At 49.2% G+C, this 18,247-nt stretch overlaps 7 protein-coding genes across 7 annotated transcripts; 4 read left to right on the top strand and 3 right to left on the bottom strand.

Annotated features, from left to right (window-relative positions):
- Positions 1–19: 19 nt before the first annotated feature.
- Positions 20–910, top strand: N7447_004405 (tyrosine-protein phosphatase; the record flags this gene model as incomplete). Its single annotated transcript, XM_057228680.1, has 1 exon — positions 20–910. One exon carries the CDS (start codon positions 20–22, stop codon positions 908–910), a length of 891 nt encoding a protein of 296 aa, XP_057088021.1.
- Positions 911–1,094: 184 nt separating this feature from the next.
- Positions 1,095–4,213, bottom strand: N7447_004404 (Phyllocladan-16-alpha-ol synthase; the record flags this gene model as incomplete). The annotated part of the gene is made up of 2 exons (XM_057228679.1): positions 1,095–2,957; positions 3,008–4,213. 2 exons carry the CDS (start codon positions 4,211–4,213, stop codon positions 1,095–1,097), a joined length of 3,069 nt encoding a protein of 1,022 aa, XP_057088020.1.
- Positions 4,214–5,193: 980 nt separating this feature from the next.
- On the top strand, positions 5,194–6,915 carry N7447_004403 (cytochrome P450; the record flags this gene model as incomplete). The annotated part of the gene is made up of 5 exons (XM_057228678.1): positions 5,194–5,256; positions 5,317–5,802; positions 5,850–6,467; positions 6,525–6,694; positions 6,759–6,915. The coding sequence occupies 5 exons, from the start codon at positions 5,194–5,196 to the stop codon at positions 6,913–6,915; spliced, it is 1,494 nt and encodes a 497-aa protein (XP_057088019.1).
- A 528-nt stretch (positions 6,916–7,443) lies between these two features.
- N7447_004402 (cytochrome P450) lies at positions 7,444–9,248 on the top strand (the record flags this gene model as incomplete). The annotated part of the gene is made up of 4 exons (XM_057228677.1): positions 7,444–7,644; positions 7,708–7,980; positions 8,046–9,021; positions 9,076–9,248. 4 exons carry the CDS (start codon positions 7,444–7,446, stop codon positions 9,246–9,248), a joined length of 1,623 nt encoding a protein of 540 aa, XP_057088018.1.
- Positions 9,249–9,499: 251 nt separating this feature from the next.
- On the bottom strand, positions 9,500–10,623 carry N7447_004401 (uncharacterized protein; the record flags this gene model as incomplete). The annotated part of the gene is made up of 5 exons (XM_057228676.1): positions 9,500–10,007; positions 10,062–10,151; positions 10,207–10,282; positions 10,336–10,502; positions 10,577–10,623. The coding sequence occupies 5 exons, from the start codon at positions 10,621–10,623 to the stop codon at positions 9,500–9,502; spliced, it is 888 nt and encodes a 295-aa protein (XP_057088017.1).
- Positions 10,624–11,532: 909 nt separating this feature from the next.
- N7447_004400 (uncharacterized protein) lies at positions 11,533–12,036 on the top strand (the record flags this gene model as incomplete). Its single annotated transcript, XM_057228675.1, has 1 exon — positions 11,533–12,036. The coding sequence occupies one exon, from the start codon at positions 11,533–11,535 to the stop codon at positions 12,034–12,036; it is 504 nt and encodes a 167-aa protein (XP_057088016.1).
- Positions 12,037–12,860: 824 nt separating this feature from the next.
- N7447_004399 (Pfs, NB-ARC and TPR domain protein) lies at positions 12,861–16,677 on the bottom strand (the record flags this gene model as incomplete). The annotated part of the gene is made up of 2 exons (XM_057228674.1): positions 12,861–15,613; positions 15,693–16,677. The coding sequence occupies 2 exons, from the start codon at positions 16,675–16,677 to the stop codon at positions 12,861–12,863; spliced, it is 3,738 nt and encodes a 1,245-aa protein (XP_057088015.1).
- Positions 16,678–18,247: the final 1,570 nt, after the last annotated feature.

Raw genomic sequence — 18,247 nt, 5'->3', positions numbered from 1 at the left:
GCGTCCAAGTCTAGAAGACATGTCGTCCCTAGATGGCACTCCGACAGCCTCACTGCCGTTCGTCTCGGTGAGCGGTGTCCCTAACTTTCGCGACATCGGAGGCTATGCGTGTTATCCTTCAAGTTTAGCATCTCCGACCCGGGCCGTCGATGAAACTCAAGTCGGAGGGTTGCGCATTCGGCCAGGATTCCTTTTCCGTGCCGCACAGCCCTCTCAGATCACCCCAACAGGGATCGAAGAACTGACTAAGACACTACGTGTTCAAACAATCTTCGACTTTCGCTCAACGGGGGAAATCCAGCTCGTGACTACCCGCTATCCTGACTCCTTCCTCGACATCCCAGGGACGACGCGCCACGCAGTACCGGTATTCCAAGATGGCGACTACTCCCCCGTTTCGCTGGCAAAGCGCTACGGAGTAGCCTCTGGTGGCGTGACGCGGGACCAGGTTTCCGAACGGGGTTTTGTGAAAGCTTACGAGGACATTATGCGCAACGCAGCGCGTACCGGTAGTTTCCGCGCTGTCATGCTGCAAATCCTGCAGGATCAGAGCGGTCCGATCCTATTTCACTGTACAGTGGGAAAGGATCGCACTGGAGTCTTTGCCGCACTGGTCCTGAAGCTGTGTGGAGTCGCGGACGAAGATGTCGTGGCTGATTACGCGCTGACGACACACGGGCTCGGTACGTGGCGGGATCATTTGATCCAGCGGCTCTTACAGAGAGACGACGCTCTGAGTCGAGAGCAGGCGGAAAATATCATAGCAAGCCACCCGGACGACATGCGCGCGTTCTTGACTGGGATTGTAGCAGCCAAGTTTGGAGGAGCGCGGAGATACTTTGTTGACCTCTGCGGGCTGAGGGAGGATGAACTCGATCGGATTATTACCACACTTGTTATCAAAAAGTAACCGAAGGAGATATGAGAGAATAATTCCAAAGCAAAGTTTTGTATGAACAGATTCCAACCAGTTAATTTCTGTCTTACAGTATTCAGGACCTTGCCGAGAAAATTTCATGATATCTGATGCACTTGTTGAAGGACAGACGCACAAAAATATAGAAGAACACAGTAATAAGAGTCGCGCTCCTTCGTCACACATCTACCAACAGTCGAGCCAACAGCTTTCGGATTGCAAGGTTCTCTCCAAGTCCCTGCTTCTCTAAATTTTCTATCATTTCTAAGGCTTCGGCCTTGAGGCTGCCAACAAAGCCCCGGGTATACTCAAAGGTATTCGTAGTCTCCATGTAGGCAACCGCATATCGCTTGATATCATCATCCCGAGGTTTCTGTTTCAGGATATTAATCAATCGCCGATTGCTGGGGTTTGAGCGAATGCTGTGGATTATAGGGAAGGAGAATTTCCCCTCGGTCAGATCTTCACATAAACCCTTCTTCTGCAAGTAGCTTGGTGACTTCAGATTCAGATAGTCATCGCAAACCTGGAAGATAATGCCAAATAGTCGGACTAGCGGGACTAAGTCGACTTGGACGGGACTACCGATCTGCAGCAGTTCGATGGCGAGGCAGAAAAGCGCCCCTGTTTTGTTGCCGACCATAGCCAGGTAATCCTCTTCTGTGGGACAAATGAGCGAATCGCGCCAGAACATGTCCATGCCTTGACCACGGTGCAAGTGGATCAAGGCGTCGACGTAGATCTCAATTGCGCGTGGGCTTTCCAGTTTCTGAATCTCCCGAAGTGCAAGGAAGTAGACATAATTGCCAGAATTGAAGGTTTGCGCCATGCCGAAGATACTGTGTGCTACCGGCTGGCCTCGTCGAAGAAGCGAACTGTCTTCGATATCATCGACGAGGAGCGATGCAGTGTGCAGCATGGAAATCGCCTTTTCGACCACTTCTAGATGTTCCGGGGTCACCTGGAGCCAGGAATTGAAGGCTTGAATGAATTGCGATCGTATGCTTTTTCCCGGTAAGCTTTCAAGATAGTCGAATGGCCCCAACAGGATTTGTTCCTCGTCTTCTGTCCATTCGCGCCGGCAGGAATGGCTTGAGGGACCATTAAAGCCAACCGCTGTGAGCTCCGTGCTCTCCGTTTGAACATTTCCGTTTTCATGGGGACCATGAAGCTCTACTGTGTGGGTGGGAAGCACGTCGTTCATCTTGGTTTCGGTATTCTCTGTTTCGGTGCAGAATGCTCCATTTGTGCTTTTGCTTTCAATTTCAGTGAGCTCGGCAATATGTCCATTAGTCTCGATGGGCTCAGCAGGATTTCCATTCAACTCTGCATGATCTTTGAAAACCTCGGCGTGATGCCCATTCGGCACTACCGAATGATCGATAGGCTCGGCAGGATGTCCATTCAACTCTGCATGATCTTCAAACACCTCGGCGTGATGCCCATTTGTCACTTCAGGATGTTCGATAGGCTCGGAAGGATGTCCGTTCAACTCTGCAGGATCTTCGATAACATGGGCGTGATGCCCATTCGGCACTACAGGACGCTCAATAGACTCGGCATGATGTTCATCTGCCGAACTCATGGAGACACCCTCCGGGTGGTGCTGTGCTTCCGGTGGCAAATCTGCCGCTTTCTTCAAAGCAGCTAGCGTGTAGGCCTGTGACAACATTTCCGATTCATATGTGACTTTCTCCACCCAGAGACGCTCTGAGCCAAGAGCAGCGTTTGAACGGAGGAATGAGCAGCCATCGTGGATTGCTTTTCGAATCAGGTGACGAGGTATCTCGGAGAACTCAAATTGCACCGCATATGTAAGGACGAGTACCGCATATGCCGTTTCTTCCTTAGAATCTCTAGAGCCCCACGAGCTGGTTTGATTCTGCTGATGCAGGACTGAGGCAGTCATATCACGCAGCAGGTTGACGAGATCTTGCTCAAAAAGCTCTTTCAGGGACAGTAATTGAGAACTCTGGAATAGCAGGTGCAGGCGGGCAATGGCCTCGGTCATGAGCATCCAGGAGTAGAAGGGGGACAGGTTCTATTTTCAATTAGCCAAGGACCAATTACCATGGAGGATGATTTACCTACCCATTTATCACGGACTTTCAAGTCGGTTTCCCGGAAGTGCGTGTGCAGGAACCGGGTCGCCTTTTCGATCTGAGACGCATACTGTGAGACATCATCCGTGTAGAGCAATGCCAGTAAGACATTGCAGTTGGCCGAGAAGCTGGGGTCGCGCTCATAGGGGTAGGTTTTGAAATGATGTTCTGCTTCAAAGGCCTTCAGCATCGGTTCCAGCGATACATGCTGTTGTAGCAGTTGTAGCACGAGAATGACTTTGGCGGTATCATCTGCATCGGCGCAAACATGTGGTGTAAAGCCCACCGTTCCTTCCTCCATGGCAAGAGTATCGTGCAGGTACGTCTGGGCTTTCTGGATAGATGGCAGTATCTTTAGATCGAGATCAAATCCGTTCTTGATCAATGTTGAGAGCGTCCAGGTAATTTCGAAAGTAGTAGAAGGAAATGCGCTGGGTACACCTCCAGAGCGGTTTCCGGACGCATATTGGATGACGTGGTGAAGGTATTCCTCGCACTCGTCATCCCATTCGGAGGCATGCATGAGCACAGCTGACGTGGAAGATGGTGATGCCATAAAAGAGCCGTTGACCTTATGATGACGAACCCGGTCAAATTCAATCGACCCGATGAATGCCTCCAATGAATGCAAGGCCGGGGTTTGGACAGGCATGTACAGCAGCTCGGGCTTGAACCGAGCTAGTTTCTGGTCGCGGACCGCAAAGAGACGATCGCGACCCGAAAAGGAAAGCACAATGCCTTCAGTCTCCAGATAGCCCAGCAGCGCCGGGACGAGGATCTCGAACCCAACATGTACCGTAGCATTGACATCCCATTCGTCGAGCATGGCATGCAAGGCTCTTGTAGCTCGATCAATCCGCTCTGCGAGATCTTCCTGGGAGATTGTACTGATTTGAAGTGGCGAAGTGAAATGCCGCTTCAGCGATAACAAGGACGCGGCAGTGTTCAGGATCCCATCGATCTGGGAAGCGTACATGACCCAGCTTCCATCCTCAAGTTGGTTTGACAGGATATACTCAAAGCACTCGGGAAACAACCACACCGTGTAGCCGTCGACGGGCTTCTGGACCATGGAAACCCATGCGGTATCATAGACCGCGGGGCTCATGAAGCCTAATCCATGCGAGTCGTCGATTCGCTCGGTCAATTGATTGACCAGCACTTCGGCTGAACGAGGCAAGGAGTTGAGTTCCATTGTGAAGCGGATTGCTCTCCCCAAGATAGAATTTTCCTTCGTTCCTAGGTATTTATCTGTCTGTATCTTCAAGGCTGACGGTAAGCTTTCGCTCACTGCTTAGGGCTCACTTACACTTTACTGGAAATGGCCCCCATATCTGGCAAACACCAACCCCACGTTGGATTCCCCGGTTGAGAATCGACATTTTCTCCAAATCATCCATCACCGACGGTCAACAGTCACTGTGGCGCTCTACGCCCCGCCTTATCTGTGCTTACTCTGTGGTGTTGCACTGTAGCCTTCGGGGTTGCAACCCGTCAGTCTGACGGCCCCAGTCGAGGACTGATAGGGCCTGCTGTGGGTCCGCCATAAGCCGTGAAGGATCAACGCTCGTTTCAGCAACATGCAGCATGTGTCGTATGTATCCCGGCATGCACAAAGTCCTGGGCGTTACTTACGCGCCATGTCAATATCCCGGAGTCTGCATGATCTGAGCATGCTAAGTGGCTAGGATCTCACGCCACTTCCAACCTTACCACCAACTATGGCTCTGTTAGACTTGTTTTCCATTCGCCATCCCAAATTTAGGAACATTTGGGATACAACGGATTCCGATAAAAGACCGAATCTCACAGCTCCATCCGGTTCTAGGTGCTGATGGTGTCATCGGCATTATTTCGCGATTGGAGGAGAGCGCACGACTACATGAGTCCTGGAGGTCTTACGAGCTGCGTCAGCTCTTGTCAGACCTTTGTGGGGTAGCGTATTGTCACGAAAAGGGATTCTTCATTCAATACCCCTGCAACAATCATCCGGTACCATCTTTGCTCTGCTACCGCTCGTCATAAACCAAGTCCCGGATACCACTAGGTGGCCCTGCGGGACATGCTGCAATCTTTACGGGGCGAATATCAACTACCCTTGCGAACGAGCTCAGAACCAGATTCTACATTGGTCTGCTAAAATTCGACAGTGACTGAAGGTAAATTCCATTCGAGATGGCACTATCATTGATATCTACTCTGTCCCTTGGCCAGGTCGTTCTCGTGTCGCTGGGCGTGGTATGTAGGACCGAGAGTGGTTTCTTGTCACAAAATCCCAGGTGTTAACTTCCAATTTAGGCCCTCAGTTACATATTTGGAATTGCGATCTACCGAGTCTATTTCCATCCACTCTCCAAATATCCTGGTCCGAAACTCGCAGCTGCAACCCGCTTATGGTGGACATGGCACCAGTTGCGAGGTAAATTCCCGTTGACTGTGCATGAGCTTCATCTGAAATATGGAACGATTGTCCGCATTGCGCCCACCGAGCTTTCCTTCACGGATGCCGATGCCTGGAAGGAAATCTACGGATTCCGCAATGGCCTGCCCGAGAATCGGAAAGATCCCTGCGAGAATACAGATGCTGACAAAAGGCATCCTACAATCATCAATGCAAATCGCCAGGACCACGGTGATTTGCGCAGGTTGCTGTCTAATGCTTTCTCGGACAAGGTGCTGAAGGGCCAGGAACCCGTGCTGTTGCACTACATCGATCTCCTCATCAGTCGATTGCACGAGGTGGTGGAGAAAAACGAGCCGGTTGATATCGTGAAATGGTTCAATGTAAGTTGGGCGAAGAAGTATGTGAAAACTTGAGCTGACCTGAGAAGTATGTGACGTTTGACATTATCGGCCATCTGGCGTTCTATGAACCGTTCGATTGTCTCAAAAACACCGAGTACCACCCCTGGATGTCGATGATCTTCAACGCCATCATGTACGTGCACTACATCCGGACCTTGCAGCGCTTCATCGACGTTCGCCCTATTATCCTAGCCATCATGCCAAAGCGCATCGTCGAGCGGCGTAAGTGGCATATCGGTCTCGTCGAGGAAAAAGTCAAGCGCCGGAAACAGCAGCATCCCGATTACATCGACTTCATGAGTCACCTGCTCCAGGCCGAGGAGAAGGGTAAATTGACAACCCCCGACCTCGTGGCCAATGCCAATCTTATGGTAATTGCGGGAAGCGAGACTACTGCGACGATTCTTTCTGGCACGGTCTACTACCTGTGTACCCACCCAGCTGTAATGCAAAAGCTGCTTGACGAGGTCCGCACCTCGTTTGAAAGCAGCGAGGAGATCAATATTGCCCGCATTAGCAAGCTCAAATACATCAATGCTGTCATTGATGAGTCCTTCCGTCTCTATCCCCCAGCAGCAGGCAGCCATCCTCGCATAACCCCGCCAGAAGGGGCGAATATCTTGGGCCAGTGGCTACCTGGTAATGTATGTTACCACCGAATCCACTCCTATGACCGATTTTATCTAACAACCCTGCAACAGGTATCGATGGGAATGGCCCAGTACGCCGTCTTTCGCTCGCCCGCCAACTTCAAGGACCCAGAGCTGTACCTCCCTGAGCGGTGGCTGGATACAGACGGGCCGTATGCTGGTGATTCTCGTGCAGCACTTCAGCCGTTTTCCTTTGGGCCCCGGAACTGCATTGGTAGAAAGTATGAAGCCTTTCATATCCCCAACTTGCCAGAAACTATACTAACGCCATGCCTCCTCCACTAGTCTGGCCAACATCGAGCTGAGATTGATCTTGGCGAAGATCTTCTGGCATTTTGATTTGGAACTGAGTCCTGAGTGTCTTAATTGGCCGAAGGATCAATACATTTACACGTCATGGGAGAAAATTCCGCTGAAAGTCCGGATTACCGCACGAGTGTGACCGGTCGAAAGGACGCCACAATCTCTCTCGGGCGACAGGACAAAGGGCTTTTTGCTAAACTTAGTGGGTTAGATGATTACTCTTCCAGTCATTCCATGAGCGTATTTAGTATAAACCTTCCTGAGAATGAATGGACATAGCGCATCCTTGATGTGATGTCTCGAAGAGTTCTATTGGGCCAATTGATCGTAATTAGACGCTAGTAATCATATACTAAAATTGAAGCTGGCTAAGGACTTTCACCCGACGTTCCGTTTCATCATTAGCAATAAGATTTCTGCCTATCGGAATGAGAAATTAATCACAGAGTACGACCACAGAGTATTGATACGCGCAAGGTAAGTATGATCCTGCGGGTGTAATACGCAAAATACGAGGGATCGAAACGACACAAAAACTGAACTCCCCGCAGTGGAGATGTCTTTTGTGCTGACTGCAGGACTAGTCTGTGCTTTCTTGGAGAATAGAAGAAAACGAAAAAAAAGGACAGACAGGAGAAGAAATAATTTGATATCCTCTCAGTTCCCAATGGCTGCCATGTCCACCCTGAACGTAGTCGTCGTCAGCTTCTTGCTGCCAGCGGGCATCTTCTGGCAATTGAAGATCTCCACGTCGATCATCGTGATTGTAACATTGTCTGCGTTGCTCTCTTTGGTTTCCCTGGTGTACTGGAAGCTCTATCTGTGGCCCTTCTGGTTCAGTCCTCTGCGCAAATTGCCCGAACCGCCGGTAAGTCCGTATTGTATGAGATCGCTATACTTAGGAATCAGAACGCTGACAAGTATGATATAGGGTGGTCACCGTTTTCGCGGCCATGTGCAACTGGTTCCGAACGAGCGATCGGGCATGCCTCTGCAAGAATGGATTAACAATGTATCCAACACTGGGCTGATCCGATATCGCATGCGCTTCAACAAGGAGGTAGTATTTGTCACCAGTCCCAAGGGTCTCTCCGAGGTCCTAGTTCAGAAGAATTACGAGTTCGCCAAGCCGTATAAGTTGCGACTAGGGCTGGGTCGGATTCTGGGGATTGGATTGATCATTGCCGAAGGCAATGAACATAAGGTATGCACTCGTTCTTTGCGAGAAGAAGCAATAGATGAACTATAGAAGTCTAACAATGTCAATAGACGCAACGCAAAAACTTGATGCCTGCCTTTTCACACAGACACATCAAAAACCTATATCCCATTTTCTGGGAAAAATCCGTCGCGCTGGCCAGAGTACTTGATGAAGCCGTCGTGCAGACTGCGGATCATTCGAGTAAACTATCGAGTAAGGTCTTCGATGTGGCGGACTGGCTGGCACGGGCAACCTTGGATATCCTGGGCGCGGCCGGATTCGGGGAGGAATTTGACACACTCCATAATCCAGACAATGAGATTTGCCGTGCCTACCGGGGCGTGTTTGAGCAAAGACCCCCTCAAGGCATTCTGGCCATGGGCATATTCCTGCTGCGTGAGATGGTCATAGCCGCTCTGGGTCTGCCGCGCCGCGACAGTATCACCAAGGCCACCAACGTATTGACAGGCGTGGCACGCCGGCTGATCTCCAGCAAGAAGGCCAGCGCCGAAAATAGCGACAGTGACGGACGAGATATAATCTCTGTCGCACTGGCGTCGGGCAATTTCACAGACTCAATGCTGGAGAACCATCTGTTGACTTTTCTGGCGGCTGGACATGAAACTACGGCGACATCAATGACCTGGGCTCTCTATGCCTTATGTTTATACCCGGAGATCCAAGAAAAACTACGCACGGAGGTTCGCGACCGACTGCCGCCCGTTTTGGACGATAGTTCACAGACGCTGATGACGGCCGAACTCCTGGATAGTCTGCCATACTTGCATGCCTTCTGCAATGAAGTCTTCCGTCTGTACCCGCCTGCCGGTCTCACTCGACGGGTAGCGGTGAATGATAACTCCATCCTCGGCCAGTTTATTCCCGCAGGCACGGAGATCGTAATCTCACCGCGCGCCCTGAATGTGTCGCGAGAATTATGGGGTGACGATGCGCACATCTTCAATCCCGATCGATGGCTCGGGCCAAACATGGCCAACACTGGGGGTGGCCGGACGAACTTTTCCTTCATGACTTTTCTTCATGGTGCGTATTCGTTATTGAGTATTGTGAGTCTCGCTTATCTGACCCAATCTTTAGGTCCACGGTCTTGTATAGGGCAGGGCTTTGCCCGTGGGGAGTTCGCCAGTCTTGTCGCGGCGCTGGTGGGCACGTTTGAGATGACGCTGGCGCAGGAATCGGAGATAACCATTGAGACCGGGTTGACTTCACGGCCCAAGGGCGGATTGCGGGTACGGTTTTGTCGCGTATGATAGAGAAACTCGAGGATAGATTTCTGAAAAGTAAGGATTTCCTGGGGGTGGTGGAGATGAAGACAAAGTAAGCTGAAATGTTTGGGGAAAGAGGTCCACTAGCTGGAGGAAGGCCTGCCCAAGCGCAGACTTCCGCAACGAGATCAGGCAAGCTCGGATATTGAAAACAGTAGATGAGTCCACGCTGGGTTCGTTCTATTTATGCGACAGTAACAGGCTATATAGACTACCGAACAATCATAGAAAGCAGTTCACTCTACCTCTTCCATCTCTTCCATAGGTTGATGCGGCGAAAGAGTCGACATGACATCCTTTCCAAAATCCTGCAATTTCACCCTAATCCAATCTGGGAGCGCCCTTGTCGGTGGTGAGATGTAAGCTGTGGCAGGCGTCATCTTATTCTGCGCCCGCCCGCTCCAGAGAATCTCAGCGACGACTGAGGCAACATCACTGGGCTGCAAGAGCGGGACAGAGTCGGGCATTTGGATGCCGCGGAACATTTTAGTCTTTACGGCCGAGGGCGACAGACACGACATGCGCACCGCAGGTGCCTGATAGATATGACGGAGTTCTGTTTGGAGGCCCTCGTAGATAGTCAGCGCGGCTGCCTTGGTGGCGGCGTAGTCCACCACGCCAGCTGTAGCCAAATGGGCTGTCTGCGATGCGAGTATTAGGAAGTGACCGTGATTCTGCTCGACCATGGAAGGAAGGAATGTTTGCACGGTCCATATCAGACCGAGGTTGTTCACGGAGAATGTCCTAGGGAGGCTTCAGTTAATCGCTTCCAGGAAGCCCACATCAAGAGTTTCTTACAATTCAATGTCTTTTTGGGTCGCCTGGAGCAAGGGTTTACCGCGACAGATGCCCGCATTAGCCACCACACAGGAGGGTGCGCCAATCTTCCTGGATTACCATGAGTTTTTCCCGAAGCATAGAATGGGGGAAGAACACCACGCACTGACGAATAGTATTGGCGATTGATTCCAGCTCGGTCCGATTTGTCACGTCGCATCGATAAAAGTGCACGCATTTTGCTAGACCAAAGATCAGCCACGGCACCAAGATCATCAATTCAGAAAGTGCTTACGAGCATCATAGGTCAAAGGACGGATGTCGAGCACGATGATGGTAGTCCCACGCTCGGCCAGCTTTTGCACTGTTGCCGCACCAATGCCATCTGAGCCCCCCGTCACGAGCACGATTTCCTTCTTCCAATCAAATGTAGCCGAAACGCCGTTATTCAGCGCTCGACGACTAAGATGTCCGTTGATCTGGTAAGCCACCCACAGTAAACTCAAGGGGGGAGGATCTTCCAGGCGGGGGCCGACAGCAGGGAGGCATAATTAAAGAAAAGCGCCTGAAGATCAGGAGCCATGGCGAATTAGAAGAAAAGACTTCAATGCATATGCAGTGAGACCAGAAGGCCTCGCAGACATATTTTATACTGCAGAACCATGTAGCCCCGCGCGAGCTACTGGGGGATGTTGTTAGCGCAGTATCAGCCTGTCACAAATGTATTGAACAATGTAACTCTGTAAGCACGGGACTAGCGCGCCTTTGGCGCTCCGCTTCGTGTCTAGATTGGGTCAATTGCCTAGTCATGAATTCTGGCCCTTGTCCATCGCACATTGGCAAGTCAGATTGGTTGCGCGCTAGAAACTTAGTCACGTAAATCCACTCCAAGGTTGTATTCGTTCGAACCGCGTATTGTGAGGTGTTTTTCTTCATAAGACATTAGGAAAATTGTAACTCGTGAATTTTGAAAAGTGATATAATTCAAGTGAAGGGCCTCGCTCTCAAATGTTGGAAGGACTAGATGTGACAGAAATCGGTCTGTATGAAATGTATGGTATGAACTCAGTATATCAAACTCTCTGTATTTCTGTATACGCGCTCCTTACAATTTATATGGAGCATGATTATCTATTATGAATCCTCTATTGTTTTGATTACTTTCGACTTTCAATAACCTCAATCTACCGACCAAATCAAGGCTCATGGTTCGCATTTTGCGCCTGTCATCTGATTGTCATCTCAATCTACTCCCATTGTTTAGAGTATGTTGTGGTCGGCTCGAATTTCGGTTGGAGAGATTTTCCTCCAATGATATTTCATACACCCACTGTTGAGACGAGTCGAGAACCGGGCATGCATGTATCTAGAGCCTTTGTTGTCTTTATTTAATAGTGATTCTCCTCGCAAGCAATTTGTATCTGACAGCATATAACAAGTAACGCAACCAGGGTCCTCATAATTCCATGACACATATAGTCTTGGTCTGATCATGTCATTTCAATCCGATTTCCCATTACCAATCACCCCTCCCGAAGAAGCCCCCCTATCAGATGAAGGACCGGAAGGGGAGGCAGACTTTTGGGGATTCGATGGAAACCCGAGCCTTCTGTCAATGGCACTATGGGACTCTTCACGGATAGCGAAAATGTCTGGGACTGAGGAGAAACTCAATGACGATAAAGCGAGCTGTTCGCTACCGGTATCTGTAACCAAGCCGCCCCGAATGCTATTATCGCAAAGGGGGTTGGTCGATGATAAGTTCGGCTATGAAACTGAGATCCGCCGTCGAAAAGCCAATATCCACAGGTCAAATCAGTATAACTTGTGGGGATTTCATCCTCCTATTCTACTCTCGCCACCGTCGAATCTGGACTCAAAGCCTGAGATGAACAATTGCTCCGGAGGCCCAACTCAGCGTTTCCCTGAAAGTGATTTTCGCTTTACCACAAAGCGCATCATAAACGATCGAACTCAACTGCTAGAAATGCTGTGACAAATCATGTACCTCGAATTGGGTTGCTATAAACCGTCACGATTAAAACAGTTGACTAACTAAAAAGCGGATGGAAGGAATGGATCTTCTTAATTACCGACCCTTTCAAAAGTAGGATTACAGTGCTATCAGAAATGCGCAATAATCGAGTCGCAAAAACTTGAATTGGAAGCATCATTCCCAAAAGGCCAACTGGACACTGTCTCGGCGAGTGAAGAGGCAAACATGAATCAAGGATCTACCCAAAACAATGTTGAAATCAGTTTTCAAGAGAGTACAGTGCCGACCGCTATCGCCTTCCATATCGAACAACACAAAGAAGCTCTTTCAAACCCTAATCACATGGCACGCTAATCTATATATAGTTAGTCTTCAATTTCAGGATCTGTTCCACGGGTGAATCGTATGGCTCGGAACAAGTAAAATACTAGCTTTGGTATCTATGCATATACTTTTACAGGTCTAAACATACCTGGCCCACCATCAAATAGGTCTAATCCCACGATATCCCCAACAAATAGACCTAACGCTGCCCCATTCTATAGTTATGTGGTTGAAAAAAAATACGAGGTTAAGAGGGCGTTTGAAGATAGTATGGCGGACTCACAGGACTTCGAGTGCATTCCCCTGATCTTTCGCACGCTCGTTTTCCAAAAGACATTGTACATAGGTTGAGGCTCCGATTTTGTCGGGCTTTTCTTCGTGGCATACTCTACGGTGACGACGTGCTGTTATGATTACTCTAGTAAACTCATACAGAGGATACATTATTGTGACATGGCCATTTTTTCCAGACAGATTACAGATGCGCAGTTGTTTGCTGCTTATTGTCTACGCCATCTTTTAATTTTCTCTATAGCCCGTCGCGCTCTGTTCGCACTGGAATTTGCGACCTTCTGACTGTCTGGCAGTTCTTCCTGGTACATGTCCTCTTCTTGTTTCAGCTTATCTTGACTTTGGTAGAGAAGGCCCAGATTATTGACCGTATCCAGAGTGGACATATGATCTGGACCGAGGGCCGTCTTATAGCCGGCCAGTGCTCGCTGGTACATCTCTTCTGCCTCTTTCAGCTTCCCTTGATCTTTGTAGAGAAGACCAAGACAGTGTACTGAATCTAGAGTCGACGTATGATCTGGACCGAGGGCCGTCTCAAAGCCGGCTAGTGCTCGCTGGTACATCTCTTCTGCCTCTTTCAGCTTCCCTTGATCTTTGTAGAGAATTCCAAAATAGTGTACTGAATCTAGAGTCGACGTATGATCTGGACCGAGGGCCGTCTCCCGGCCTGCCAGTGCTCGCTGGTACATGTCTTCTGCCTCTTTCAGCTTCCCTTGATCTTTGTAGAGAATTCCAAGATAGTGTACTGAATCTAGAGTCGACGTATGATCTGGACCGAGGGCCGTCTCAAAGCCGGCCAGTGCTCGCTGGTACATCTCTTCTGCCTCTTTCAGCTTCCCTTGATCTTTGTAGAGAATTCCAAGATAGTGTACTGAATCTAGAGTCGACGTATGATCTGGACCGAGGGCCGTCTCAAAGCCGGCCAGTGCTCGCTGGTACATCTCTTCTGCCTCTTTCAGCTTCCCTTGATCTTTGTAGAGAAGACCAAGGTTGTTGACTGTATTTAGAGTCAACGTATGATCTGGACCGAGGGCCGTCTCATAGCCGGCTAGTGCTCGCTGGTATATCTCTTCTGCCTCTTTCAGCTTCTCTTGGTCGGAGTAGAGATTTCCAAGGTTGTTGACTATATTCAGAGTCGACGTATGATCTAGACCAAGGGCCTTCTCCTGGCCTGCTAGTGCTCGCTGGTACATATCTTCTGCCTCTTTCAGCTTCCCTTGGTCGGAGTAGAGAAGACCAAGGTTATTAACTGTATTCAGAGTCGACGTATGATCTGGACCGAGGGCCTTCTCATAGCCTACCAGTGCTCGCTGGTACATGTCTTCTGCCTCTTTCAGCTTCCCTTGATCTTTGTAGAGAATTCCAAGGTTGTTGACTGTATTCAGAGTCGATATATAATCTGGACTGAGGGCCTTGTCATAGCCTGCCAGTGCTCGCTGGTACATCTCTTCTGCCTCTTTCAGCTTCCCTTGATCTTTGTAGAGAAGACCAAGATTGTTGACTATATTCAAAGTCGACGTATGATCTGGACCGAGGGCCGTCTCCTGGCCTGCCAGTGCTCGCTGGTACATCTCTTCTGCCTCTTTTAGTTTGCTCTGGTCGCAATAAAGATCCCCTAAGCCATGGAATGCTCCCCATAACTCAATATTGTCATCTAAATAATCTAATTGACTTACATAATTAGCGTGTGGAATAAGCCGTTGCTGAAGCTTTGAATAATCCCTGGTACTTGCACTGGGCACAGAGTATCCAACAGATATCAGTGCCAGTTCATTAAGCTGTATCCGATTCACATCTTTGCTTTCGTCGGCAATATAATGGCACCAATCCTGTACCACCGGATGCATCGTGTAGCTTCCTTCTTGTTGCTTACTCTGTAGAAAAGAGAATCCGACGAGAGACCTCATACGGGTTTTAAACGAGAGTCCGTCTGATGTAGCCTTTTCAAGCCAGCCCGGGACATTTAGGCTGTGACTGCCACTCTTCACTAACTCGTACCAGATATCACGACTATCAAAAAGAGCAAGTAGCAACAGAAGGTCTGCTGCGCTTGGGTCACGCTTCTGGATCTCAAGGTATGAGATCATCCATGTTTGCAGCATATTGCCTTGCTGGTACTGACGTCCAGGATTAGATTGCAGCTGTAGCTCAGTCCAAGATTCTTGGTAGAACTCCAAGTACTCAGTGATGCTGGTTCCAGTTTCACGCATAAACGCCCCGGCGATAACAATGGCCAAAGGTAGACCATCCAGACGATTGGCAAGAGTAAGGACATCTATACATATTAGCATGATCTCTAACATCTCTTCATCAAGCGCCATGGTACCTAGATTGCTGTCAAGTTTGCTAGTGGTGTTCCTTGCTGATAGACCACTACTTTGCAGGAGTAGTTGGACTGAGTTACGAGGATCAAGCCTGTGAACTGGGAAAGGCTCCCCTAGCTCAGCAAGCCTTTGACGTCGAGAAGTGATCAGGATGGAGCCATGGTCTGCCTTCGGGAAAAATTCCTCAATGTCATATCCATCAACAACAGCGCTGTGAGAGGGGGAATATTGATCGATGTTATCAAAAATGATTAGCCAACGTGAGTTGCCATTCAATGCTAGCCACCGTAACATATGCCTGGCTCGTTGCTCCACTTCTTCGTCATTAGTCGTCTCGCTATCCCAGCCCTGCCCAGGCAATCGGTTCAAGACAGAGCTTAATGATCGTAGGAGCGTGTCGCGATCTTTGCCACTTAGCCAGAAGATCGCCGTAAATTTATCTCTATGATCTCGCGCGAAGCGAATCGCTAGCTGCGTCTTTCCCATACCGCCAAGCCCGTGAAGAATTGCAACTTTCCGTGATGGTGAATCTGTCGGTTGTAAAAACTGCCACAGATTGTCTAGCTCATCTTGCCGTCCCACGAAATTTGCAATCACGGGCACTGCGGTAAGATCTAGAGGAACATTGAAGCGGTCGACTACATTCAGAAAACTTTATTTAGTCATGGATTCGAACTAGGCACGGAGTGAAACAATTTGAAACTTAGAATCTCTCACCAGAATCTGCTAGAGTGTCTCGTGCAGTTGGCGTAGTTTTGATCTGATCGATCGGAACCAGCAAGACAAGTTCTTTGGTATAGGCTGCTGCCACAGCTGCTGCATATCCTTGCCATTCCTTATTCTTGTGTGAGTCAGCATAGTCACAGATACCCCGAATAACCAGACATGGAAAGTCATTCATGAGCCCTGCAGCTTCCATTTCGACACAAAGAACCCTTAGGTCTCTAGCTAACTCGTCTCGCCGTCTGCCATCTTTCATTACCTGATTTGCGGATGCAATCAGTCCATAGTGTATCACTGGTTCTTCATAATCTCGTGGAAGCCGCGGAACCAGTTTAGATCGATCACAATCGATACATGTATCAGATCCTTCATGGTTATATTCTGATTGATATAGACAGTCCTCTTGAGTGGGTCGTATAAAATTTGCAGCTCTGCGTAGAGGCATTTTGGCTTGAATTCCAGAGATAAATTCAAGAACCCGACTATCTTCTGTGAAGTGGTGGGCTTGGAGTGTAGCGAGGGCAGTCAGCAGGACCTTAGGCGGCCGGTTCAGCATCCCCGTCCGCTGGAATTGACCGTCACTTAACACTTTCCCCAGATCGTATTGAATCACGCCTCCGGATGTGTCTGCTGGTTGGCTCACCACAATATCGCCTAGTCGAATGTCTGCCTTGCTGCTTGGTACACCTCCACCGATACCGACCATCAGACCGAATCGGATAGAGTGGAAGCTAGAGAGTAACTGCATCGCTACCGTTGCAGCTGATACAATACCATATGCGCCACCTGGTAAGCAGGCAAGGACGATGTTGTGTTCCCCGATATTGCCAAGGATATAGTTGTTTTGATCGATTGATAGACTCGGCAGGCTCGGATGGATTGTGTCCAACATCACCTTTGCAGCCGCCATCTCCAGCGGCAGGGCGCATACCCATCCGACCGTGTAATCGTCATGAGATAGGTTGGTCGTAGCAGCCATGTTGGGTTATATAAGGATAATTTCAGGTGATACTGAGAGGCGGGTTTCTCTTATGAGGGTTATCAATGTCTGTCATCGCATCACCATGCCAAAGTTGGAAGCAGCGGGGTTGGGAAGTGAGGCTGAGGCATCATCATCTCACAGCCAATCATTTTTGTATAGTGGGGATGGGCACATAATTAAAGATCGCCATGTTTGCTCATTTTGCATCGAAGCTTCTGGTCCCCTAGTCCTTGTATCTTCCATACTATTATTTATCACTTGGCTATAAATAGACAAGCTATCCGTATCTGGATTAGTGTTTCCCTTAAAAGGAGCTGAAAGGGTCTCTCTATGTTCAAAACCCAGGCACATTCGTTGAATCCTTCATCACATGATGCACTAATCTAGATGTGGTTATAGCTGTATCTGAAAGACTCGTTCCAAAGCTGAAAAGTATGTACCGTAGAAAGGGAAATGGGAAAACACGAGGTGGCGGACGCCCACTGTGACATTCTTGCAACGCAAATGTTCCAGCTTCAGTCCATCAACGTCCTAACATACCGCACAATGGCACGAAACCTCCAGGCCTAGCAGCGGAAACTGATTGTTCATATGTCACTCAGCAAAAAGAGACTAACCATCTCACAGATGGCGAAGGTGGCCAAGTGTAGTGAGCGTTCGGTCACTAACATCCGCAGAAACAGACGGGTGTTTGGCGACTCCAGATCCCCCCCCAGTCCCTGCCGGCCAGCCGTCAATCATCACTCCTGTGATGCTAGACGCCCTTTGTGACCACCTTGCCGAAAAACTCGGCCTATACGTTGAAGAGATGGGCCTATTTCTTTGGGATAAGTTCGAGGTGCTGCCTTCATCATCGAGCGTCAAACGTGCCCTTACGCGGGCTGGTTGGTCAAAAAAGAAAGCCCAGCAGAGAGCAAAGGAACAGAATCCTCAACTACGGGATTTCTATCAGCATAAGCTATCGGAATTTAGTTCGTACCATCTGGTCTTTGTTGATAAATCGGGATGTGATAAACGCGTGGGATATCGACGGACTGGTTTGTCACCACTGGGTGTGACGCCAGTGCAAGTATCTAAATTTCACCGGGTTCAACGCTACCAGATACTACCATACCAGTCTATACACAGGATGGCGTCATCTTGTCTCGTATCTTCAAAGGATCAATTGATGCTAGCTTCTTTGCATCGTTTATTGAGCAACTTCTACAGCATTGTGGAAAATGACCGGAGCCGAAATCCGTGCTTGTTATGGATAATGCCTCGTTCCACCATTCAGACCATATTAAGCAGTTATGCTCTGACGCGGGGGTCAAATTATTGTACCTGCCGCCTTATTCGTCGGATTTCAACCCCATCGAAGAATTCTTTGCCGAGCTAAAAGCGTACATTAAGAAGGCTTGGTCAACGTATGAACAGAATCCTGACCAGGGCTTTCATGTCTTTCTCCGCCGGTGTGTGCATGAGGTTGGTGCGAAGCAGCAGAGCGCTAAGGGTCCTCCCAGCACCAATCGCCCTTGTGTGGGCATGACCGGACATCACATCTCATCAAGCCATAAACAAGATCCCA

This window comes from Penicillium robsamsonii (assembly GCF_028829455.1).
Source record: "Penicillium robsamsonii strain IBT 29466 chromosome Unknown utg000002l_segment0_segment0, whole genome shotgun sequence".
Classification (NCBI taxonomy): domain Eukaryota; kingdom Fungi; phylum Ascomycota; class Eurotiomycetes; order Eurotiales; family Aspergillaceae; genus Penicillium; species Penicillium robsamsonii.
Note: the sequence above shows the minus strand (reverse complement) of the source record. Positions and strands in the feature narration are given on the sequence as shown.